Consider the following 27,571-nt stretch of genomic DNA (forward strand, 5'->3'; position numbering starts at 1 on the left):
GTCTAAACACTGTGCAGTCATACGCTCCCTGCACTTTGGTGTTAACAACAAATTATCAATAAGATAAAGTTCTGCTCAAACCTTCTTCCGTAGGCATGGCTGCCCCTCGGGTTCCTGGTTTAGGACTGCTCAGCCAACCCCTAGATCCATTCCCACTACACAACCACTCCTACCTCCCTTGTAACTAGATGGGGTAATGGGTCACCTGTCTCAGTGAGTGGGCAGATCAGGAAGAACCCACTAAACCCTTTCCCTGCTACTAAAGTGGGATGTTTCAAGAATACAGAGCAATCCTGTTACAGAATCATAAGCAAATGGACTTAAATTAGAGTGTGATATTGTGATGAGAAAGACAAAGAAAGAAGCTGTTCCCAACTGAATTCTTATATTTGTTATACAACATCAAATTTGAACACATCAAAGCTGGAGTCAGATCATTTTTATTGCTCTTCACATGCAAGAATGAAAACCCTGTTCACCTATATACTCTTCTAGAAATAGCCGCTGGAAGATATGAGTGTATATAATCAATCACCTACATAAAAAGACCATCTAAGCATAAACTGTAACCAACCTCACATTTGCATTAGGTTGATACAAACTGTTTATAAAAATTAATTAGTTTATCCAGTGGTAGACGTAAAATAATGAATTAAAAATCTTTTTAAAACTGGTACAGCATCACTGGGATTTGTTAGTTCATCTTAAAGATTTTTCAAAGGATATAGTCAGGATTGGAGAAACTCAAAATGTAACTTGTCATTTTTATTGGTGTAAATTTGCTAAATACATATAATTCACCTATATTCTTTTTCTACCATAAATGTTTCAGTGCTCTGATTTCTAAGATAAGTAACATCAATGGCGGCAACCCAGGGATTCACAAACAACCCTTCAATAACAAGTCAGGGTACACGCAAGGAAACAGATTTAGATTTCAAGACACAAAGGTGATCCTTTTAAGCAGCAGGGAAGGATAAATATTTAAAGACCATATGAAAGACATTTTAACAATGTGTTTTTAAGTGAGCATGGACTGCTGCTGACTTATGTTAACATAACATTCTTTCAACAAGCTGTATTTTTCTGAAACCCCACAATGAAAAGTGAAATTGTAGATGGCTAAACTCATGAAGCTCCAATCCCGAAATTTATCTCTGAGGTTCTTCAGAAAACAATGTGTGACTGGGGCCCACTTATGTTAGTGTTCATTGATCATCCTATAGTTCATGATTACAAACTATAAGTGGTCATATCCTGAACAATACACGTCTGCAGTCGCTAGGAGTTGAGCATACTCAGAAGCTCCCAGCATTTGGCCCAAGACTAGCAAGAGTACTCACAAGATGTAGCAGATAACTCCTATACTCCACATATCTGTGGCATATCCAATAGGTTCATAGTTTATAACTTCTGGAGCCACAAACTCAGGTGTCCCAAAGAGAACTTTCAGAGAACCTGTACTTTCTGTGAAGAAAGAAAGAGGAAAACATTAATGGTTGTATACTTTTTGAAAGTATAGTTAACAGTTTGCACTCACATTTATGGACTAGTTATTAAACTCCGTCACCAAAAAGGTAAATAATTGACTGAGCTGCTACTAGCTTGGCCAGCTCATGTCTTCCTGGGCTCATGAATGAATAACAAATAATAATTCTTCTGTGCTAAGCATCACAAATGCACTCAGCACTGCACAAGACACACAATAAAGAGAGTTCCTCCCCTGAAGAATTTGCATTCTAAGTAAGACAGACACAGGGTTACCAGCACACATTGGGAAGATAAGAGATGGGCCCAGCTTGTGATGTTTGGATTCAGAGCTAAACTTTCCCAAAAAGTTTGTGGGTAGCTAGGCCCATCTCTGCTTAGGTAGCTCCACAAGACCATTTCCAGTAAAGAATACAGATGCTAGATTAGAACTGGAGGACTTTTCACTGCCCTATCAAAGCCTTGGCAACTTGCACTTCAAAGCAAAGTGAAACAGTAATAAATGTAGAACAAAAAAAAATTGTTGGCATCCAAAAATATTTCATTAAGTGAAAACAGTAGAGAAAAATCAGTGCCTTGCCACTGGTGCTTGTTTAAATTTGAAAGATGCCCAGGTAGAGAATGAGAAAGAGGGGGGGGGGGGGGGGGGGAAGCACCACACATGATAGATGTTAGGTCGCTTAATGCCCGACTGGAAGGTGCTCAGATACTGCAGAGATGAGTGTGGAAAAAAACCTGTACAGAATAGAAGCAAACGTGCCATATTACCAGCAAAAGCAACAACAGCACCACTATTTGTACTACACATATGTCCAGTTTCAAATAACATTTCTAGAGAAGGGTGTGAAACACCATGCAAGCCGTTTAGTATGGAATGATCAGGAAATCCAAATGTGCCCGTTTTAGACCACGTCCATTCCAAACAGCTGGAGAAGGAAAAAGAGGAAAGCAGCAAGAGTGCAAGTGGGGAGGCAACCAACAAGAAGGAAGTGGGCAGGGAACAAGGAAATGATCAAGTGCAAGTGGGCACAAAGGACCAAGAAATGACGTTTACTGGCTACACTGGAGCAAATGGGTTTAGTTTGGGAAAGCAGCTCTTGTCCAGACTCCAAGATAACCTGGGCAATCAGTGCTTGGCGTAAATGAGGGCCACTGCCCTACTATAGTTATTAGTATTTATTAATTGTATGACAGTAACACCTAGATCGGGGCCCCATCATGCTAGGTTCTGTACAAATACAGAAGGAGAGACTGCCCCTGCCTCAAGAGATTACAATCTCAATAGAAAGACAGACAAGGGATTGGAGGGGGAAAAGATGTAATAGACTCCAGTCCGTTAATGTTAAAATAATCATGTTACAACGTGTTGCACCCTTATAACAATTAAAACAAAAATTAAAAAAATTATCAGCAGGTTAATCCTTTACTAGACGACAACTGGACTTACTTGACCACCAGAACAGAGCGCTCCTACAGAATATATTTATTTTCCAGAACCATCTAGTAGACACAATTAACCACGTTTTACTATCATTCCTGCATGATCATCAGTTCATATGGTTAAGAAATTATAATTAATTTGCCCTTCTACAGTTCCTTCCATCCAAAGATCTCAAAGCACTTTACATACTCTAATCATACAACCTCTTAACACCCTTTGAAGCATTAGTATCCCCATTTTATAGATCAGGAATCCAAAGCACAGAGAAGTTAAGTAATTTACCCAAGGATCACACAGTAAGTCTGTGACAGAATCAGTTTTGTGCCATAATCACTAACCATCCCTTCCTCCTGCATGTATGCACTGGGCACTATCACGGTGAATTCACTCTCATTCCCTTCATCCTGTCATTTTACACACGACAAAATCCTTTCTTCCTCTTGTCATAACTGGTGATAGCAGGAAACCTGGCAGTCAGAGACCTCCAGGGCCATCTGGTGGAAAGGATGTCAGTTTCTAGTGACTGAAAAGCCACATACATTTTGCACAGAGGGCCAACTTTTTACAAGCTTGGTACATAGGAAGAACCCTGGCTTCAGCTACCATTTAAGTGAAATCTAATGCTGAAGCGTTAGTTGGAAAGTGGCCTTTTTTTCTGCACTGTGCATAACAAATTGATTTTCAAAAAACAATGTCTTAGCAGCACACACACACAAAAATCCTATGAACCCACAAAGTTTATCTTAAACAAATTTTTTACATGAGCTTCTAAGAACACCAAAAAAGGTCAGGAAAATATCCCACTATGTCTTTGGTATTTCCTGACAAAATAAGAGAACTAATTATCTGCATAAAATTACTGCAGAAGGATTCATGGTTTTAACTAATTGAAGTTAGATCAAAGTACTGAAAGTTAAGGTGCACTAGATTTTTACTGGTTACAAAACAATTAAAAAGAAAGTGATGATCTTATATTGCAAATTGATGCAGTCTCCATTCAGTTATCACTTCCATTCTCTTTATGAGGGCTTTTGATTGAGTAAAGTCTGCCGGATTAGAATAATAGATTGCAGTTCTAACAAAGGTCCTACCCCCCTTCAATTAAAGTCAGTGGGCGTTCCAACATAATCATAAATAGGTGCATTAGAATGCTCCCAGTCTGTCAAAGTAGGCAATTGCAAAGAAGAATGAACTAAACAAAACCACATAACAAAACAACCTTGAATAGCTTAGAGCTGTTGCTAATAAAAATTGTTTTCCTTTTACTGGAAGAAGTCTGAGTTGAACGTTCGGAAAGTCTTACTGATCAGAAAAGCACTATTTTCCTTCATGTGGCCTATTTAGTATGGTATTCTCTCTGTGGGAACTGCTACACATGCCACATCTTGAACTTGGATAATTTGGACAGAGTTGCTCACAGTTCAGCCATGGATTAACACCAGAGGTGAGTTTGGTTCGTAGATGAGAGGCAAATGCCCATAATGCCACTTTGCAAGCAAGAGCAATGCACAAATTAATCTACGTTTTATGAAATCAAGATAAATTCTGGTGTCCATGGCTACAATCCTTCTATGACTGAGAAAAATGTAGCATAATTGCCAATGTGGTATTTGTGACATGACTGCAGCAATTCACATTTTTGCATCACACTGTGCAAAATACATAGTGAATGCAATATGCTTTCCAAGAATACAAAAACTATTAACATGGCCACCACATTGAGAGGGAATGCAGTCTCTCTTTTGGAATCTTGGGTTAAACTAATCGTGATCTGAAAGTGAGGTGCTACTTGGAAAAGTTACTGTAAAAATGCCATTCTGGGATTCCATGTTTATTGTGTCTCAAAGTTCAAATCTGCTGACTTCACAAGTAAATGGGTTTCCTAGATGCTAGTTGGAATCTGACAGTCAAGTTGGAGTTGTTCACACGTCACCAACAAAGACTTTACTATTGCAACCTAATTAACATTTCTGCTGATAATTCTTGAATCAGAACAAAACCCAGCTCCCTATCCCAGAACTTTGTTTACTCTATAGTGCTATAGGAGAGTAAGTGCCAGTCAATTTTTATTTCAGTGAGTAAAGTAAGCAGATTGGTTGAATAAAAAGGTACCAATTTCCAGGGCCGGCTCCAGGCACCAGGCACCCAAGCACATGCTTGGGGCGGCACCTGGTAAGGGGCGGCGGGGGGAGTGCGGCGCGGCATTCTGGGGGGGAGGGTGCTCCGGTGGCGCGGCGCTGGGGGGGCGGGCTCTGGTTGCATGGCGCTCGGCGGGGGGGGCGGCGAGAGGGGCAGGTCCGGCGGCGCTCGGCGGGGGGGCGGCGCGGCGCTCGGCAGAGGGTTGGGGGGCGGCGCTTTTTTTTGCTGCTTGGGGCAGCAAAAAAGTTAGAGCCGGCCCTGCCAATTTCACATCGTCTCTTTTCAGAGCATAGCCACACCTTAAATCTGGAAGGCAGACTTGTTCATTTCCAATTAGATTAATACATTCTTTTTGCTAAGAATTCTTATTATGTTTGCACTACTCTGTGACTTAAGACTGGCTGGAAAAGGAAGGATGGATACAGAGATGTACTATTAAAGGCAGAATACAATAATTCCAAATATTACTTGCACACTAATCACTTGTTTTGTTTTTTGTAAAGGAATCATGTGTAATTTTATTTAAAAAGGGGGAGCACATAACTATGGGCCCCATTGTGAACCCATTACTTACACTGGTGAGCAGTAATTCCCATAAATTGCCCCCAAGGAAGTCAATTGGATTAGTTACATGAATAACTGCTCCCCAAACCTGAGTAGCAAGTTCACAATCTGCCCATATCTAGTTTAATACTTGGAATGATTTTTCTTCTGCTGCAAAGTATAAGATAAAAATAGAAAATAAAAAGAGCACTTGATGTTCAGTTAGCAGAGCTATTTGCTGTATGGCTTCCAAGCATATACGAGGCTTGCTAATGGAACTAACAATGAGGCCACTGAAGAGCAGGAAGGCAAGTAGCCATCCAAATGATTCTACTTCGGAATGACACCATACATGGGAACTTTCAGTCCAAAAAGAATTTTGAGGAAGTTATGAATAGTTCAAAACAGGGGATTGTGATAGAAGTACCTCTTCAACATAGGTTTGCCAAGCGTCCAGTTTTCGATTGGAACGCCTGGTCGAAAAGGGACCCTGGCAGCTCTGGTCAGCACTGCTGACTGGGCTGTTAAATGTCTGGTCAGCGGCACAGCAGGGCTACGGCAGGCTCTCTGTCTGCCCAGGCTCCGCATGGCTCCCGGAAGCAGCCAGTATGTCCCTGCAGCACTTAGGCACAGTGGCGATCCGGGATGTTCCATGAGCTGCCCCCTCCCCGAACGCTGGCTCTGCAGCTCCCATTGGCCGGGAACCGTGGCCAACAGGAGCTGCAGGGGTGGCACCTGCAGGGTCCCTCTGCATAGGAGTGGACATGCCGTCCGCTTCTGGGAGCTGCCTGAGGTAAGCACCACCTGGCCGGAGCCTATACCCCAAACTCCCTCCCGCACCCCAACCCCTGCCCCAGCCCTGAGCCCCTTCCTGTACCCCAAAACCTCTCATCCCTAGCCCCACCCCACAGCCCACACCCCCTCCCACACCCCAACCTCCTGCCCCAGCTTGGAACTCCCTCTTGTACCCAACTCCCTCCCAGAGCCCGCACCCCCTCACCCATCCCCTGCCCCAGCCCTGAACCCCCTCCCACACTCCAAACCCCTCGGCCTCAACCCGGAGCCACCTTCCACACCCCAACCCCAGCCCAAAGCCCTGTCCCACATTCCAAACCCCTCGGCTCCATCCCCCAGCCTGGGGCCCATTCTTGCACTCCAAACCTCTCATCCCCTGCCCCACCCCAGAGCCTGCATCCTCAGCCAGAACCCTCACCTCTCCCACACCCCAACCCCCTGCCACAGCCTGGTGAAAATGAGTGAGGGTGGGGGAGAGCCAGGGAGGAGGGATGGAGTGAGTGGGGGCTGCGCTTTGGAGAAGGGGTGGGGCAGGGGCAGGGGCGGGGCAAGAGTATTTGGTTTTCTGCAATCAGAAAGTTGGCAACCTTGCTTCAGCAGTTCAGCGTGTACAACAATACACAACAGTTTAGGACATGAAGTGAAGAATACTTTAACCAACACAAAGTGAAGGGGAAATGTAAAGTAGAATGTAATTACCCAAGCTAGAAAATTCCCAGAACAAGTCCTACTCTTTAAAAAATAAAAAGTGTCATGAGATCGTTAATGACAACAAATGATCAGGACCTTGATTTTGTGTTTTATTTCAAGTATAAGGAACTAGTGTTTCAAAATTATTTTGGGTAAATGTGGTGATTTCTCTCTACAGCTGTTCTGACCATTGTGTATTTCACCTTTTGATGTACGAAGGCACTGCCATCTATAGAGACTGACTGCCATTTTGTATTCACGGCAGTGCAGACTGTCTCAGAGAACAGACATACACTATGTGCTGTCTTATGGATGTCTTACTTTTGTTCTTTCTTGGTTTTAATATGTTACTCTAAAATAAGATGATTAAATATTAAAGTATCCATTTGCTATTTATGTGCAAAAGAGCATAACAATAAATATGATAAAACTGTTCCTGCCGCACACAATTTGTCATTTTAACATAATAAAGTTAATAGATTTATTACCTAATCTTCTTGCAAGTCCAAAGTCAATGAGTTTGATCCTTGCCCCAGTCTTGTTGACACACATAATGTTTTCTGGCTTCAAGTCCAAATGGACAATGCCCTGCTTATGGATATACTGAACGCCTTCCGATATCTGCCTCATGTATTTAATACACTCTCTCTCTGTCAGTTCAAAGTCCTCATCGATGATTCGTTCAAAGAGTTCTCCTCCAGAAACACTGAAACAAAACAAAAAAGGGGTGGGGGTGGGAGATTATTGGATTATTTAAAAATATATTTATTTATTGGTAAACTGGACACTTCCATTATACAAATGGAGATGGTTCTTCACATTGCTAGCAGTTCCTGAAGGGTTTTGAAGGTATTTCAAGGCGCAGCTTTTGTGTGGTAATGGAGATTTCCATAGACACCACAGGAAAAAGGTCACTTTTTAGCTGTTATTATGCATGATGTAGATCAGTGGATCTCAACCTTTTCCATACCGAGACCCCGTTTTCGTTACCAGTCCCAGCCCATATAGATGGGATCTAGCTGGGACCCAACCTTGCATTTAGCAGTAACGGAAGGGCAAGGTGGTTGTGACACTCTGACCCCAGACTCTGAACCCATTAATATGGAACCTGATCCACTGACTTGAATGGAAGCAGGATCAGATTTGGAATGTGCATTGTTTTTCCTCGTAACATCAAAGAAATCTAAATAAGTAATTCAAAATTGAAAGAAAACCAAACACGTGGTGGGAGAGGAAACTGGATATTAAAACAAGATAGGACGGGTCCAGGGAAAGGGAGCAGAACCTTTTGGCTGGATTCTCAGGAAGGGTGTGTGTCTGTATATGTGTGTGCGTCCGTGTGTGTAATAAAACCAAATATTAGTTATTTTTGATGCTTAGTAAATTATTCAACTTGTTCTTCAACTAATGTCCAAAGATGGGACGTACTTTGTATTTATGCTTTGGGTGACACATGAACAGGGGAGGGAATGGTGAAAAAGCACCCTTGCACTCGTAAATCTGTTCTAAATGAAATACAGCACACTCTTTATGTGGCTTAATATTTGGCAACATTTACGCTCACTGCCAAATGTAATTGTACGTTTCAGTTACAGAAGGAAAACACAATTGAAAAGCAGCCTTTCAATGTTTATAAATTGTCAGATACATGGTAAGAAATTCTATGTCCCTCATGTATTAAATTGAAATAGAAACATCTGGAGTTCTGTACTCCTTTTGTTGCTTTAACTATAAGGTTTCAGAAAATATATAATTAGAGTAGCTACTGCAGTTTTCTACTAAAAAGTATTGGAGAACTAAACATGGAAACAATAAGGACAGCATATGCTTAACAAACTCAAATAATTACATGGATTACTATGTAAGGCTAAGACAATGGCTAGAGTTTCAGATAAACATATCTGAAATTGAAGTTTCTTGGTTCTAATAGTTTATGAGTTCAGTATGTTAGCAACCAGTGCAGAGATGTTTATGAAAGCATCTGTTCTCAGAAAGTATGTGCTTTGAGCACTTTGCAGTTCCAAAATAAATATCATCCTTGTACTTTACAAGAAATGCAGAGGAGAAAGCAGGCAGCTTCTTATCAGAGACAACCATTTTATTTGAGTTAAAAGAGGATTCCCAACAAAAGACCTTATAAATTAAAAAGAAAGGACAAAAACCTTCAAGCGAAATATACTTCAGTGACTGCTTAAAATAGACCTAATGACTAATCTGAACAATTCTTTTTTTGTACTCTAAATGCCATTCTTCTTGGCTCTGCCTTTGCAGAGTCTATGCCATTATCTCTAGTATATCCTTTTAGCCATGTTACATGTCAATGTACGTGCATGCTGTTCTCTCCCCTCATTCCTCTAGCTATTCTGGTAATGTCATTAAGATAAACTGTGCTTGCATTTCCTAGATTCTTGATGTTCCATTTATTTCCTGCAGTTTATATTATATTAGAAAAGCCGAGTTGTTTCTTTTTCTGGCTGTGCTTTTAAAGGTTCTTTGAGGTGGTGGATGGATAAAGTGTAACCCAGGTTCCATGCACTGGCAGAGGGAATATGTTTTTTCTTCATGTAGTTAGAACAATATTATCATCTTCTAAGGGCTGAGCAAGTCAGTGGGAGTCTTTGCATTGATTTCAATGGGCTTTGGTTCAGGCTCCTGAGAAGCATATTCTTCTGCACAGCAATTGCAGTCTTCAGCCACCTGTTATTTTAAGATTGTGCCCATAGAGACACCATGGTCATTTAAAGAACCTATTTTGGACCTTCCTTGTATGAAATCTTATCTTCACTATATTTTGACATATACCCAAACCAAATGCATAGGCTTGCTGATTTGTGACAATTCATTCATACCAAATGAATGGGGATTGATTTACACTTTAATAATCTCAGGTTTATTACAGTTTATGCAAACATAAATTGGCTTTATGGGGCAAGTGAAGAATCTGAAGGCACTTACTCCTCAACTTTCAAAGCAATTCACAGGGCACTGGAATGTCTACAGAGACAGGATTACTTCTATATTTGGAAATTAAATTGCCTGGGATTTGCTTGCGCCTAGATCTCCAAGCCAGGTAACAAACTGTAGACAAATTGGAGGGTTTTCAGAGAAGAGCAACTGAAATGATTTAAGGAGCTGGAGGGATTGATTTATGAGAACCAATCAAAAGAATGTAATAGCTATATCTTGGCTAAGCAAAGCCATGGTAACTACGGAGGTTTAAACCACCCAAATTATTTGCATAGGGTATACGCCAAGGAGAGAGAGGAATTATTCAGCATGGTACAAAGGGAAATAACCAGACACTTTGGGATGAAATTAAAAGGAAAAATTTAGGCTGAATATCAAGAAAAATCAATCCTCCTGGCATTGACGATAAGAAAATGGACGAAGCTTCTACTGGAAATCTTTGGAGACATGTAAAACAAGAGGGTACAAAGTACTAGAAATTTTATTATAGGGAACAATCCTGCATCCAAGTGGCTGGATTCTGGCTGTATGGCAAGTGGGTCAGATTGTTACTATTATTTCTAAATTCAATATAAATGGCTTTCAATCTTCAATCATTCATACCGAAACAAATTCTCTTCTTGGATGTACAAGATCAATGGGAATGGCATACACACATTACAAAAACAGAATTTGGCCCCGGATATATATACACATGATCAGATTTTTTAGATTATGTCACAGGGTGGCTGACCCCTTGAAATGAAACAGGTCCAGTGCCTCTGTGCTAGAACAGTTGCTCCCAGATTGGCCAATGAAGAGGGCATGGCAGCACCTGGAGCTATAAAGATCCAGACTTTCAGTAAGCAAGGGGGATCAGGAGTAGCAGGGAGTCCCCTGGGAGAGGCACCAGTAGGAACCTGCTGGGGGAAAAGGGCCTCCAAGGAGAAAGTGCTGGGAGGTGGTACTCAGCAAAAAGGGCAAGGAAGAATCCTGCAGGATGCTCTGATGGAGGAGTGATAGAGAAGCAAAGTGGAAAATCCCCAGGGAGCGGCAGCCCAGGGTAGGCTGAGGAAAATTGCCTGGAATGAGACTCCGGGTCTGCCAATGGATCCTTTGTGTGCTTATAGGTCATCTCCCATCAAGCCATTGCAAGTAAGTTTCCAAAGGTGCTCAATATGCAGCAGCTCCTATAGAGAACAAGGGGAGCTACTAAATGCTGAGCACTATTGAAAATCTGGCCACTTCACTGGAGTGGACCAATGGGAGATGAAAATCTGGCTACATTTTTATACCCCGATGAGAACAATGGGAACTGCTTGGCTGTTGAGATCTTCTAAAACTCTGGCTCGGAAACTCTGATGTGCAAAAATAAACTAGCTTAAAACCTAAAATCATGCCTAAACACAGACTAAAATAACTAAACTCTGTGGTATTTAAATGCATCTTATCTTTTAAAATAGCGGGTGGTTTGGTGGAGGGGGAAATTACTATCCAGAACCCTTTATACGTTTGCCTCCGTTTTCCATTAGGCCTGCCAGCTCCCAATTCCAAACTAAGTCGGACTTTTTCTCCTCCAACCATCACTAACTTGCTCAAGTTTTAAATCCAAAAATAAATGCACCATCTAATATTTAAGCACCAATGTTGCATAACAAGGATTCAATCTCTGAAATATGCTTGTGCAAACAATAGCTTTCACACAGTCTGAACATGCATTAACTAAGACAAGTAGCGCTATAGTCTCTTTGCTTAAAGCAATCTGTGTTTTGCTAGGAAGATCAAGCCAGGAATAAAATTCCCTTCCTTTCCCTTTTTACGCACCACAATGGGAAGCAGCTGTGCTGGGACCACAGCAATTGACCTATCCTTTTGGGCAAAACATCAACAGAGATCAAGAGTTGATTTTCTTTCCTGATGCTGCTGCTACAAATATGGTGTTCACATTAAACAGGTGCACTGATAAATTATGCAACTGTCATTTTGGTCATGCATGCTCTCATAGTTTGTGGTGTCTGAGCATTGCATTCCAAGCTACATCACATTATACAGATTCCCGTCTTGAAAGGAGTTCCAGCACAGGGACACCTTCTGAGCTCTGTCTTCTGCAAAAGTGAAAGAATACGTACTATGATCTACATACTAACTATGGTGGCTGATGGTAAAATAGACAGATTAAATAGCTATCATATAGTTATAACACCATCATGTTGCTCTGTACTGTGATTCTTATGTTGCTTGTCTGCCACTTTCAGTGATGGTGTAGGCTGGGAGCACAAAGTGAACAGTGTATATAGGCCTGGTGAGGGTGGGAAGATGGGGCACCATTGCTTTGTTCAACAACTCAAAACCAGGAAGCAGCACAGATGGTCTATGAATGTGGTCATGAGTAGCTGTCCATGGCATGAAGGATGGTAACTTTGATGCAGGGACTTGAGAGTCGTGGGGTGGAAGTAAGGAAAACAAAACAGGCATCATCAGTCCCTTCTTTAACTGCTAAGTATGGGCCATGAGTTAGGGAGACCCTGCATGGTGACATTAGAGGCAGCTCAGGTTGTGTTGAGCCAGTCTGGCTGCTAGACAGCCAGAAAGAACTATATACGATCTTGTCTGCATCCATTAAACTCACTTTAGAATTCTCTTTCTCTCATCTATCTAGATTTTTCTATAGGTACTACAGTGATGGGTGCGAAGAGTTAAATAACCAAGTTTTGTCTCTTCTCTGCCAAGGAGACCCACAAGGCTCTCTTAAGGGTGCAGACAGAGGACCCCACCTTCGACGGAAAATAAATTTGCCTTCTAACAACGGTTGAGTACTGTCGTTGATTTTTTTGCTCCTCTAATAGACATGACTATAATGAATTTTTCATAAAAATTCAACTATTCTGTTACAGTTTGGCTTTGGCGTTTGCATTCTGAATCACATCTTTCTTGGGTGTAATTTATTGATTCATTCATTCATTCTGCACAGCCATTCCATCATCTATGAAAAATGACTATTTTTCAGTATTTAAATAAATAATTGGTAGTACTTTATCTAATGCATGTTTAGAGATTGCCAAACCAAATAAATAGTAATAATCTCATCCCCAACCCTTTTCTCATTTCTAGAACCAATCTGGACCTGAAGATTCTGAAATATTTGGTTAAATTTTTCTCTCCAATCGTTATTTTTGATTTTCACATTCCTCTCTGTTTCCACGTTCCACCTGGAAGCAGAGCAAAGAAAAACCAGAAAAGTACCCTTCCTTCAGTATTACCAACTGAACTAGATACAGGATGCAACAGAAATCTTATGAGTGCCTGTGCTCACAAAATTTTTAGCCAGATTGTGTTGAAATCAATGGAGATATATTAGGAATAATTTGGCCAAAGATGCTTAAATATCTTCAATAAACACTTGGACAAAATTTGGATGATTTATGTGACCAGAACAAAAAATCTGGCCTTTTTTAAGAGTCACTCATCACTAGATAATATTTTATACAAAAAGGACAAGTTATTTTTAATTATCTGTCAAGGTATCAGGATATCTTCACACACTGGGCATCAATAAACTAAAATCTGCTCTTAAGGGTTATACTCACATTTCCAAAACCATGACGATGTTGGCTTTTTCTTCAAAGGCATCTACACACTGGACAAGTTTTGGATGATGTAGACAGTTCATGATGCCGATTTCCTGCCTTATATTTTCTTTATCTTTAGCTGAGTATGCTTTGAAAAATTTTCCTGCCCAAACTTTTCCAGTTTTCTTCTCAACAAGTTTAAAGACTTGTCCAAATTTCCCCCTGAAAATATATAACTATTTCCATGAAATGGTTATAATATTTTATGGCCTACTAATACTAAAAACGAAACTTAACGAAAAACTTTTTCAGAGTGGTTAACTCAAATCTTGCACTGAAAACACATGATCACAAGCATTAGTCCAAGTGCTGTTCAAGACTGAACTGGGCATACTGATTTGAAAAATCAACTTGACGAATATTACATTCAAAAGGCGAGATCTTCACATAGTATATATGGCTGTGGCTCTGTTGAAGTCAAGGGAGCTATGCTGATCTGAAAGAGATGAGGATCTGCCCGGAAGGCTCAATTCTGACCTTCGCTAGTCTGGTGTGTATCACCAGTCACAATAAAAAATAAGCACCTATGCTTGTACACACTGATACTACAAGCTAAAAATCTATACACACTCATGTATCTAAAATCCTATGGCAGTCCAATGCTCCCTAATTAGAGAGTCTTCACCCTCTGATGCACATTACTCCCGTTAGCTTCCATTACAGCTACATATACATGTATAGAAAGAATGGACTTCTACGGCAGCAAGGCGGAGGTGGTGCTCTCTCCCCATCCCAAGTGGGGGTTGGCCCAGGTCCTGCCACATGGGACTGGCACGATCTGCCTGGCATCGCCACTCGTCCCCCCCGAATGTTCCTCCATGCCCCCCTAGTGGGGCATGTCTCATAGTTTGAAAACCTCTGTTCTAATCCGGCATTATTACTTCAGGCTACAATTGCTAATGTGAGTTTACTTACAATTCCACCTTAACCGTAACCCTTACAAGCAGGAGCAGTGCCAGGGTTTTTGGTGCCCTAGATGTGGGTCCTTCCACGCTCCTGGTCGTCGTCGGCAATTCTGCGGTGGGCGGGTCCTTCTGCGCTCCTGGTCTTCGGGGCACTTCAACGTCGGGTCCCGGAGTGAGTGAAGGACCCGCCGCAGAATTGCCGCCAAAGACCCGGAGCACCGAAGGATCCCCCGCCGCCGAATTGCCGCCGACAGCAGCAAAATGCTGCCCCCCCCCCAATCCTGGTGCCCTAGGCAACCGCCTAGGTTGCCTAAATGGAAGCGCCGGCCCTGCTTACGAGTGGAAAACACAAGAGACAGCTAGTTTTGTTGTACAGAAGACTATGCAGAGGTAGAATCCTATGGCCTTGATTGCCAACAGCAAAACTAGTCCCTCAAAGTGTGTCCTGTCATATGATTTGCATATCCACAAGCCTGAGTACTGACACATACAGCCAACTTAATCATTGACCTTTAATGAGCAATACTATTAATGCTTTTGGGATTATGACCACTGTCAACAGAGAATCTACCCTACCACCAGGGCGTAGGGTTTAATCTCATTAACACTAATCAATATAATGGAGCTGTAAGTGCACAGTTGGTTTCTGCCTCCAGACAGATTTCAGAGCAGAGAATAAAAAATGAATCATCTAGCATTTATGGGCTTCATTCTCCTCACCAGAAGCACATGTGATGCCTATTTTAAAATGTCAGTTAATGGGAATGAAGAGCTTTTATGGAGAGAAGACCAGACCCCTTTAGAATATATGTTTTTAACTGCACACAAGCAGCCCAGCTAGAACGCTAAGAACGTAAAGGCCCATACCGTACACATTTAAGAGTGCATCCTCCTAGCTCTTTATAGCCTTAGAAAGGCAGCATTCCAAGGGCTGAAACAAGAAACCTAATGGTCTACTTACGATCCCAATCTTTCTTCAATATTGTAGAACTCCGCAACTTTTTGTTCTCTATTTATAGTAACTGTCCGATAGTCAACCTCTGTTTCTTTCTCTTCTATAAATGAGGATTAAGAACTTGATTAAAAAAAATCATACTACATGTATTAAAGATGTAGAGATTCATTTGCACTGATGAAATTATGAACTTCTTACCATCATCGGATAGCTCAGCTTCATCTTTAGGCTCTATAAAAAAAGCGGGGGAGAGGGAGGGAAAGAAAAATTGAGATGATTAACTCCTGTCTGCATAGGATGTATATGCTTAGAGAAGGCAATCTTAGTCCTCAAATTAAGATCCTTTGGGTAAACAGTTAGGTACCAAAAGGCAGCCATCTAACAGGGTTTGCATACTAAATATACAGTAAAAGTCTGTTCAGTCTCAATGTATTAAATTACAATCTGGTAGCAGAAGCCAGGCACTTCTGTTGTCATCAGTGTAGAATATTCCTTTGAAGAGAAAGCAGCTGGTTTATATGTCTACTAGGCACATAAAATGTAAGGAATCAGATCCCTGGATTATTTAATAGGCTGCCTTCAGAATGCTTCAGAGGAAGGGAAAAATAAAACAATTAAAATTATTAAGCCCATGAAGCCCCTAATTGGACAATGCTTGTGTATAGGAAAAATACATTTCTTACTCTCATATCCAAACCTGAAAGTGTAAAAAACAAAGCAAAAACCTCTGAGAAAGGCTGTCCTTGGAAGCTGTCCTGCCAATTTTGCAAACCTAGAGCTTTGGAGAGTTCAGATAAGCACCCACATTTTTTGGTGCTTATCTGAAATGAATTGCCTAGTCATGTAGGCCCAATTTTTTCAACAGAACCTCAATTCCAAATGCACAACTGTTTGCAGGCACAAATCCAAAAACACAAGTGAAGTCAGCTGAAGATTTGTACGGAGGGGAATCCTCCAGTGGTGATGAGTCAGCATAAATGGCCCTGTGTCATTCTCTATTTTGCAGTGGGGGTGATCAAGGAAAAGGGGGTGGAGCCACAAAGTGGAAGTGCTTCAGCAATCTGCGACAGTCATAATGGCTCTTGGGGGTGGGAAGGTCGGGTGTTGGAGTCAGCACAATTTAGAGATGCTCTAAGTTACTGCTTGAAATTGCTCCTCAGGACTATACTGGGTCTCAGTGGCCTGAAGATCAGTGAGTTGTAATGTTTCACAACTACCAAGGCAGCTCTCCATCCAAACGGCTGGACCTGATTACCTGACTCTCCCACTGAGTTTGTGCACTCCTAACCATGTGACTTAACCTCTTTGTGCCACTGGATTTACACTATTTATTATTTATACAGAGCCCCAATACATTCTAGGTTCTTTTCAATATAAAGCTAGACTCAGTGCCTGGTAATAAAATAGTAGGGATGGGTGAAGGAAGGAGGGCAAGATACACAGTAATAAGATTACACAGTTATGTTACATAGACATCTTTATGTGACAACAGAGATGAATTTGACCCCCTCAACACCCAGTAGATGTTGATGAGTCTGCAAACTGGTTGCCAGACAAGTTGAGTGGACTTAGCCAATCAACAGAAACCCCATCACCCCCTCCCTGCTGTGTTTGTGATATTTACATACCTGCAGCAGAGACAGACTGGTCCGCAGTCTGCCACTGTAGCAGGGAAGCAAGAAGGGAAAATTGCCCTCCCCCACTTTGTGGGAGCTGTGCTCAGATTTTCTGCTCTGGAAATCACACTTACATTGAGCACTTCACATTTTCCTCCCCTTTTAAGGGCTGCATGAAGGAGCAGATCCCATCCTCTTTGCCAATAGCTGTGTCTGCCAAATGTCCCACAGCTAGACTTGCTGTGTATGCAACATGCACATCACTGCATCAAAGATTTGGACTGGGAGCCTTGTGGTCCACGGGTGGAAGCTCTAAGTTAGTAAAAAGGTACATCTCCCCCGTGGTTGAACTCAGTGAAGCTAAGCTAATGTCTTCCTCAGCTGGAAACCAGTATTACCAACTGAACATCAAAGCTGTCCATTCATACTTCGCTTCTTTATGACTTATTACATTACTTTAGCAATGTTGAATCTGGACTGATGGTGAATATACGGCAACTTGCTCATTTCACTCTCATAATAATAATACTTTGCACTGCTAAAGCACTTTCCATTGGAGAATCTCCAAGTGCTTTACCCGCATCATGGGACCTCAACATCTCTGTGAGGCAGGCATTATGCCTCTTTTTAGAGATGGGCAAACTGAGGCTAAAACTATGTCTTCACACCCAAAAAGCTGTGTTTTTACAGTGAGATAACGAACGTGCATTAGCTATCTCACTGTAAAATCCTAGTGGAGACAAGGCACTGTAGATTTTACCAGAATACAGCCAGGCGAGATCAACTAGGTGGATGGTATAGTATTTGCCACACCTAGTTACAATGCAGAAAAAACTACCAGCATCTTGTCTCCTCTAGTATTTTACAGTGAGATAGCCAATGAATGTTAGTTATCTCATGTAAACCTTGACACACACCTTTTGGGGCAATGAAGGCATAGCCTTAGTTAATTGGCCAGGAGTTTACAGTGGTGAGAACTTAAAAGTCCTGATTTTCAGGTGTGTTGAACACCCGCATTTCCCACAGACTTCCATTGGAATTGTTTGGGTTCAGTATTCCTGAAAATTAGGCCTTAAGTAACTTGCCCAAGTCAATTGTAGCATCACAAACAGAATCCTGGAGTCCTGGCTTCCAGTCTCCTGCTGAAATCACTAAATTACACTGTCTCCCGATACAAGGAGTTACCTTTGTACAGTGGGTTCTTTACTCAACCCATATTATTGTTATCATTTGTTATTTGGATTGCAGTACTTCCTAGGTGCTCCAGCCCCACTGTGCTAGGGATTGTAAAAAAATAATAAAATCTTCTCTCTTCAATTAAACAAATGATGTTGTTTCCACCCATCACAATCAGGGATAACTCTTGGAAGTGCAAAAGCAAAGAACAGTCTGACAGTTTCCAAACCTAAGCATGTTCTTCCAGGAACCAAAGAGAGAAGACATTCCAACACAGGGAATTTTTGTTATCAACAGCCAGCACTGTCCAGCTTTCTTACAAATTTATGGTCACTCGTACTGCTTTCTTTCCTTGGAGAGAAAATTGATCCTTGATTTATATCAACCTTTCAGATTTTCTTTTAAATTGTGAGAGAAAGTAAATACACCAATATAGCGCCAATTTAGCTGCTCAAGCAAGATAACAAATTACTTCTGCGTGGAAATATTTGACAAAAAGCTGTGGAAGGTCTTACAGTGCTGCACCACTGTGCTGTTATTTTGCCCCGATGTGTCACTAAAAGATAATATTACAAACTCTCTATGGCTTTATTTGAACCAGGTAAGAACACAAAGCACTGCATACATAATATACTTCAAAACAGGAATTGAGAGCTGAAACACATCATCCACTCCCCAAAAATAGGCAGTAGGAAAGATGGAAAAATAACTTGTTCTCTTTTATTTTCCAATTCTGGACTTTTCAGTGCCCTGCAAGCGCCTAAAAGAGGTCCTCCATATTCTACACCAGGGATTGGCAACCTTTGGCACACGGCCCATCAGGGAAATCCTTTGGCAGGCCGGGACGGTTTGTTTACCTGTAGCGTCCACAGGTTCGGCCGATCGCAGCACCCATTTGCCTGGAACGGCGAACCGCGGCCAGTGGGAGCTGCGATCGGCCAAACCTGTGGATGCTGCAGGTAAAGAAACCGTCCCGGCCCGCCAGTGGATTTCCCTGATGGGCCGCGTGCCAAAGGTTGCCGATCCCTGTTCTACACTATGTGTGTGTGCATAAAGATACAGGCATGCAATATAGAATTTATTTGGCTGCGCAGTTGCAAATGTTTGTTTTTTTGTTTTTTGAACATATAGGCCTTGTTCAGTGTAAGTTTCAGGATGCTTAAGCTCTTCTCTTTGAAACTTCTCCGCTGATGAAGGGTTAAGGGAAAAAAGTTGAATGGTGGTGGAAAATATCCCCAAGAGCACATAAAACAGGAGTAAAATATTCTGGAATGGTAACTGGCTCAAAAATTCTTTAAAAAATTGGCTATTCATATAAGGTGCCAGTTTGACAGCACTGCACTGGAGACTTAAGTTTTCTGGCTGCGGATAAGGCACCTCATGGGCAACTGTGGCACAAAATCTCCCATGCTGACTCACTAACATGCCTCGGATCTGAAGTCTCTAGGTATGAGACGTTAATTTAGCTTCCCTGCCCTTAGCTTCTCCACTGAGGCTGCCAACAAATGTACCAGCTGGTGTCAATTGTGGTGATGTTTTTGGTGAAGTTTTCATTACAAAGTAGACAGAGGCCACCGATTCATTTCCCAGAAGTCAGTAACCAGCATTCTCAAACAGGATTAAATCTGAACCCATAACTCTTGGGTGAAACGTTCCATATCTCACTACAAGTATCCTGAGCTATCGAAACTTGTTAACAAATACAGATAAGCATACATAAACAAATGCAGTCACAGACACACAATTCATTGCATTCATAAAACAGACAGAAAAATATTGGCCCAGATTTTCCAAGTTAGGAAGACACAAAAATTGATCTGCCCAGATACCCAACCAATGGAAGCATAAAAATGCCTCACATCGAGCATTAGTATTTCAAATTTCAGGCATTGGCACTCAAATCACCAGTAGCAATGTATAAATGTATATTGGCAATTGGCTGCACCTACCTTGAAAAATCCTGGGCCATTATCTAATAGAGTTTAATCATTTTTCTGAGTAAGGACTAACCTTCTTGTTTCTCTCCTACTTTTACCAGTTCTGATTCTTGACTGGGCTCACTTATGCCATACACATTAGCAGCTCGCACCCGGAATTTGTACTCCCGGTCAGCCAGCAGGGACTTGACATTGTAAGAAGTGCTCCGGCAAGTAGTGAGATCTGTCCATTTGTTATCCACTGAGTTCCAGGTTTCCACAGTGTAGGACTGAACAGCGCTTCCACCATCGTAAGAAGAGCCATACCAAGAGAGAGTGAGGGAAGAACTTTGTATGTCCGAGGCACAGGGTTTTCTGGCTGGGGGATCAGGTTTATCTGCAAACGGGGACACACATACAAAAATACATTAGATCAAACAAATTAATTCTGCCACCTACTCCCTCATTAATTGTTATTTCCCCCACCTGATCCACAGAAACCTCTCCATCCTCAACTTTGACCTCTTTTGTTTTGTAATTGTTACATCTAGTTAGATCTATGCTATGCATTTGATAGATTGTTTATTAAAAATTAGTGTTGCTAACTCTCTCAATGTTATTGACAGTCTCAGAATGTTTTTTGCTTCCTTAAAGCTCCTGGAGTCATGCTAGTAAAGAAGCAAGTTTATATAGTTGCAGAGAAAAAACTTGAAAACCTGTGTACCTAAAAAGCTCAAAACCCAGAAGGCAAGTAAAAAGAATTATGATTTTATCGCAGAGTGGCGTGGTGAGGAGTTTTACAGATGGGGAACTGGGCACAAAGGGAATAATTAACCTGCCCAGGGTCACACAAGAAGTCTAACAGAGGAGGGAATTGAACTGAGGTCTCTTGAGTTCCAATCTAGCACCCTAATCACAAGACCATCCTTCCTGCCTAGAGCTGTAGGCTAAACTACTAAGAAGCAATGAGGCTTGATTCAACGTACACTGAACTCAATGGAAAGACTCCCATTCATTTCAATGGACATTGAATCAAGCCTATGAGTAGAACCCCTCACCAATAAAAAAAATTGGAAAGTTTCAACACCAGAGATTTTTTTTTAAAAAAACATGTGAAGTTTAAATATCCTCTTCTGATTTTTTTTTTTAAACTTCCCTGAATAAATTCTACTATGGGTTGGGATATGAGATGTGAAATCAGGCTTATATAATGGGCTTTTTAAGCTTCAACCTTAAGCATGGAGAAACTGTTTCCCAATTAGGGGCTCACTCCTGCAGCTCTTAGTTGCATGAGTAAAGCCTGCATGATGGCTTTGGAGGATAGGATTACAATTCAAAATGATCTGGACAAACTGGAGAAATGGTCTGAAGTAAATAGGGTGAAATTCAATAAGGACAAATGCAAAGTACTCCCAAAGGAACAATCAGTTGCACACGTACAAAATGGGAAATGACTGCCTAGCAAGGAGAACTGCAGAAGGGGATCAGGAATATTGTAAGCAAGACACGAGAAATAATTCTTCCACTCTACTCTGCACTGATTAGGCCTCAACTGGAGTATCCAGTGTCCAGTTCTGGGTGCCACGTTTCAGGAAAGATGTGGACAAATTGGAGGAAGTCCAGAGAACAACAACAAAAATGATTAAAGGTCTAGAAAACATGACCTATGAAGGAAGATTGAAAAAACTGTTTTCTTAGTCTGGAGAAGAGAAGATGAGAAGAGACATGATAACAGTTTTCAAGTAAATAAAAGGTTGTTACAAGGAAGAGGAAGAAAAATTGTTCTTGTTAACCTCTGAGGATATGATAAGAAGCAATGGGCTTAAACTGCAGCAAAGGCGATTTAGGTTGGTCATTAGGAATAACTTCCTAACTGTCAGAGTAGTTAAGCACTAGAATAAATTGCCTAGGAAGGCTGTGAAATCTCCATCATTGGAGATTTTTAAGAGCAGGTTAGACAAACACCTGTCAGGGATGGTCTCGATAATACTTAGTCCTGCCACAAGTGCAGGGGACTGGACTAGATGACCTCTTGAGGTCCCTGCCAGTCAGACGGCGTACCGGCAAGAGCCAGTTTGCTGTACTGGGGCGGCCCGGCTTCTCCAGAGGGCAATTTAAAGGGCCTGGGGCTCCCAGCAGTGGCTGGAGCCCCAGGCCCTTTAAAGTGCCACCAGAGCCTCACTGTTGGAGGCCTGGGGTAGGGCTGCGGGGCTCTAGGGGCTATTTAAAAAGTCCGGGGCTGCTGTGCTTCTACCGTCCCAGCCCTTTAAATAGCCGCCGGAGCCCCACCGCCACTACTCCAGGGCTCTAGCGGCTATTTAAAGGGCTGGGGTGGTAGAAGCAGGGGAGCCCCGGGACCTTTAAATAGCCCCCAGAGCCCAGGGGTAGCGGGGGGCTCCAGGGGCTATTTAAGGGCCCGGGGCTCCAGCTGCCTCTGCCGCCCTGGTCCTTTAAATAGCCGCTGGAGCCCCGGGCTGCTCTGCTACCCCGGTGGTGGTGGGGGGGCCACTTACCTTACAGGGTGGGCTGGGGCTGGCTCTGACTCCCTTCCACCCTAGGCCCCGCCCCTTCCAGGGGCCAGAGCTGGCTCCAGCGTACCGGTAAGTCACTGGACTTACTTTCACCCCTGTTGCCAGTCCTACGATTCTATGAGCCATTTGGGTGCCGCTCTGGTTAACGACACAAAGAAGCCTCTCATTTCTCCTGGCTCTTTCAAAATTAAATGTAATGGTTAACTCAGAAGTTAAGTAGATAAATGCTTTTCTGAGACAGAAAGATGCTGACACTTTTGTTTTAAAATTACTTATTAAGAATTATGATAAAATTCTTCAGAAAACCTGAAAGAATGCAGAATATCTTGTGCTGGAGTAATCCTCTCAGGACTGCTCTTAAAAGTAAAATCCACAAGATAATGATGATGATGATCTGCATGAACTAATGGCCAAAGGTTGATTGGTAACATCAGGAAAAGGGAATAAAGTGCTGTGTAAGGTGAAAGGGAATAGATGGAGAGAGACATTCTGTGGCGATGCAAATGTCTGTGTAAGATATACATTGGTACAGCAGGTGAGTATGTGTGAGGTACTGTATAAACACATAGTAAGACACTGTCCCCACCCTGTACATCTTATAATCTAAATAGACAAGACAAGACAGACAAAGTGGGGATCATCATTCCCTTTTTATAGGTGGAGAATGTAGGCACAGAGGCACTTGTCTAAGTTCATACAAGAGGTCAGTGGCAGAGAGAAAAATTGACCCTCTATCTACTGAGTCCTAAGCCAGTGCCTTAATTACGAGACCATAGTTCCTCTCATTCAGCATCAGGGTACAAGATGATGCAAGGTAAAAAACACTCTTTCCCCCCATTTCTTCCTTTCGATTCCTCATGTTACATCTCCCACCCAAAGCTCCTGGCTCTCACACAACTGTTACATAACCACTACAACATTTTTTTAAAAATATATCACAGAAATATGCCTAAATCAACCATGGCAATACTGGACCAAAGTGAAAATCACAAATACTTTGCCTTGCTCGTTTCTGTGGGTTGCTTTCTCTCTGTAAACTGCCACCACCATTCTGCGCCCCTCAGAGTATAAATTACACCAATGTATACCCACTTGCCAGTGGGTAAATTACACAGTTTACAGTAACCTGACATGTAACGGACACCACCATTTACATGTAGTGTTGTTGTAGCTGTGTCAGTCCCAAGATATTGGAGACACAAGGCGGGTGAGAGAGAAAGAAGAAGAGCTCTCTGTAAGCTTGAAGGCTTGTCTCTCTGACCACACAGGAACGGGGGCAAGAAGGAACAACTTTGGCTATTTTTGTCTCTAGTTCAAAGAGAGAGAGAAGCAACCAGTGTTGCCAGCTCTCATAATAATCTCATGAGTCTCACAATAATTACGGTTTTCCTTAAAGTCCCAGCTCCTGGAGCCAAGTGGATATGTGATGATTTCAGCCTTCATTCCAAAAGAAAAAAGTAACTTTCTGGCCCTCGTGACTGTGGAGAAAACTTCAAAATGTGATCCAAGGATACCCTAAAGGCTCAAAAAGCGGAAGGTAAATAAAAAGAACACCAAATCTATTGTGTTTACATAATCTCACGATTTTAAAGCCAATCTCATGATTTTTGGGGAGCCTGACTCATGATTTTTGAACATTTGGGGTTGGCAATACTGAGCAACCCAGCCTGTAGGGGTCTGCATCAGGCAGGGACACTGCCTGCTCCTGAGCCTATATGGCCCCAAGAACTCCCAAGAGAAATGGTTAGGCTGGTCAAGGGCAAAGCTGACCAAGGGGGAAGAAGCTCCATGTTGCAGCCCATATGTCATACACTGAAGCAGAAGGACTCTGGACAATCCAAGGGGCTCTGACCCCAGCCCAAAGAATGCCCTGGAGTGACAAGGAAACTAAGGCAGGGACATGGGTTTAGCGTTTTCTGGTAAGTACACTCCTGTGCTTTACATGATTAAGTAAAAGAGCAATAATGTGCTAGTCTCTGGAAACAGTGTCTGACTGTGAGCTTCGTAAGTATTGCATGCCTCCAGGGAAAGTGAAACCTTTGGAGTGGAGTTCTGGGAGAGGAAGTGTTTAAGTATGGGGGAATCAGAAGGCTTAGCACTGTGCCCAGCGTGGCCAGGCAGCTGGACAGTGGGTTCCAGCTCTCAGAAGGAGGTACCAGGCAGAAGTTCTGCACACAGAGTGTGCGCTTAGGGACCCCAAGATTCAGGCACTGGCTGGATTCCATTCAGGTTCTGGAAGCATAAAACACCTGGGTATCCAGGGCCTCAGAGGCTCTGATTCTCCCCTCACATCAGTCTTGTGGGTGGCTGGAAAGAGGCACCCAGCCAGATCTGTGACATCCCCTAGTGCTGCAGAGGGATGACCGTGTAAAGGGAAAAGGGATAGTTTGATCAAATTATATTAGTTCTGCATTAATGCTAAATATTCAGGGTTGTTTTTTTTTTTATTGAAACAGGGACAATTTTCTCTCCATTGAATACTCCTCACTTTTGTGCTTTGACTGGTTTAACTTATCCAGCACCTTTTTCTTTTTTGATTTTTATAATTTCAAGTTCACCAATAAAAAAAAGAGTTTTCCTCAAAATGGAATGTAAAGGGTTATAACTTTTAATGGGGATAAAGAATTTTCAGATGCACTCACCACGAGAGTCTCCAGCAAGAAGATAAAGAGACTTAATAATTTAGGTTATCTGTACTCATTTCTTGGCAACACTTAAAACACCATTCCACTAGGAGTCATCATTATACAGCAGACCTCTAATTAAACCCCGAAATATCAGAAACCAGATGCAATTTTGACCTTAACCTCCAGAATGGCTTATTGCCCTTCTTATTTGTTAAAGATTCAGGGCCTGATTCTCTGGTAGCATAAAGGGACCTTAAAGAGTAATTCAGTATCTTGCATCGAAGTTGGAAACAACATACTTAAATTCAATTTACATCCACTTTTAGACCCCTTTATATTGCTAGACTGGTGTAAAACTGCCTTCATGTAAACAAGAATCCGCAGTGTGACTCTTTACAGGTCCAATTTCCCATTCCAGGGTACTTTTTCCAAGGCGCTGATGTATTATTATAATTTATTATTTCTATTATGGTAATGCCTATAGTTATCAACAGAGATCAGGACCCCTTTGGGCTAGGCACTGCACAAACACATAGTAATAGCCAAGTCCTACTCAGAAGAGTTTACTATCTAAATAAATAAGACAGACAAAGGGAGTGAGAAAGGAACTATCATCATCCCCAATTTGCAGATGGGGAACCAAGGCAGAGAGAGACAAAGTGACTTCTCCAGGGTCAGACAAAGACTGAGGCAGAGTTGAGACATGAATCCAGATCTCCTGAGTCCCACTCCAGTGACTTAACTACAAGACCATCCTTCTTCTCCATCTTATTAGCACTACTGGACAACTTCCTCATAGCAACGGATAGAGGGCAGAACTCAATGCTCCCATCACTCATCCTATCAGCAACATTATACAATACAGCACAGGGTATGACATCGATGGAGTACATGGGTCCAATCACAAAACTCCAAGAGCAGTGATATCTAACTGCTCCTTTTCGCTACAAATCATTATGTCTGGCAATACCACAGAGATCTATCCTGTCTCTCTCCTCTTCAAAATCCACCTGAGATTGTGTGGAAAGGTGCTGAGACACCACAGGCTCTGCTGCCAATAAATGCTAGTGACTCCCTGCTGTATTTCTCGTAAACACCTTCATCACAAAGATGTCCCAGTGCCTACAAGAGACCAGCACATGGATAAAGAACAATGGTTCAAACCAAACCAAAATAAGCAAAGGGAAATCACTTTGAAGAACTAGCTGGGACACCGACCTACTGCCCTTTGAGAAGCATTTACCACGGTTTGTCAAAGTAGCGTGAAGCCATGGGGTTATGTTGGACACAAGACTAAGTGTGGACAAAAAGTGTCCCCAAAATTCCTTCTTCCACCTTTAGTTTGCTATGAGACTTTGCCCACTCCTGCAAGGGGAGGAGTTGGCCACAGTGATCCACTTCTAGAGTGGGATATTGTAATTCCGTATCTTGCATCGAAGTTGGAAACAATATAGAGGCTCTAGTTTGTGTGGAACATGGCAGCCTACCTCCTCAATGGGACGGGCTGCCATGAGTACATCACTCCTGCACTCTGCTCTGGCTCTCAACCTGCTTCCACAGCCAAGTCGAGGCTCTGGAGATAATCTCCAAAAAAATCAATGGGTCAGGACACAGCTACATTAGTGACCTCGCCAACCAAGACTTGAACAGACAGCTGCAGTCCTCGTGGACTGTGTAGCTCACAAAACTCAGGACAAAGCATGCAAGAGCCAAAGATAAGACAAACATTCCCTGTCAAAAGGGCTTGGCTGTGAAGCAAATTACTAGACAAATTAGACTCAGAGTCATAGACTTTAAGGTCAGAAGGGATCATTATGATCATCTAGTCTGACCTCCTGCACAACACGGGCCACAGAATCTCACCCACCCACTCCTGTAATAAACCCCTAACCTATGTCTGAGCTATTGAAGTCCTCAAATCATGGTTTAAAGACTTCAAGGTGCAGAGAATCCTCCAGCAAGTGACCCGTGCCCCACGCTGCAGAGGAAGGCGAAAACCCCCCAGGGCCTTTGCCAATTCCTTCCTGACCCTAAATATGGCGATCAGTTAAACCTTGAGCATGTGGGCAAGCCTCACCAGCCAGACACCCAAGAAAGAATTCTCTGTAGTGACTCAGATCCCACCGCATCTAACATCTCATCACAGGCCATTGGGCATATTTACCGCTAATAGT

General features: G+C 42.3%; 1 protein-coding gene across 11 annotated transcripts in view; it reads right to left on the bottom strand.

The window, feature by feature from the left end:
* Positions 1 to 27,571, bottom strand: part of MYLK (myosin light chain kinase) — a 303,266-nt gene that overhangs the window by 20,743 nt on the left and 254,952 nt on the right. For 10 of the 11 annotated variants that reach the window (XM_042843095.2, XM_008167811.4, XM_042843094.2 and 7 more), the window contains 6 exons: positions 20,334 to 20,636; positions 15,730 to 15,762; positions 15,538 to 15,631; positions 13,630 to 13,833; positions 7,585 to 7,802; positions 1,344 to 1,467 (listed from right to left, as the gene is read on the bottom strand). In XM_042843095.2, coding sequence (XP_042699029.2) covers positions 1,344 to 1,467; positions 7,585 to 7,802; positions 13,630 to 13,833; positions 15,538 to 15,631; positions 15,730 to 15,762; positions 20,334 to 20,636 — 976 coding nt within the window. Of the gene's footprint in view, positions 1 to 1,343; positions 1,468 to 7,584; positions 7,803 to 13,629; positions 13,834 to 15,537; positions 15,632 to 15,729; positions 15,763 to 17,159; positions 17,266 to 20,333; positions 20,637 to 27,571 lie in introns of those variants that run through there. The other variant, XM_042843098.2, reaches the window with a different exon arrangement.

This window comes from Chrysemys picta, chromosome 11 (assembly GCF_011386835.1).
Source record: "Chrysemys picta bellii isolate R12L10 chromosome 11, ASM1138683v2, whole genome shotgun sequence".
NCBI lineage: Eukaryota > Metazoa > Chordata > Testudines > Emydidae > Chrysemys > Chrysemys picta.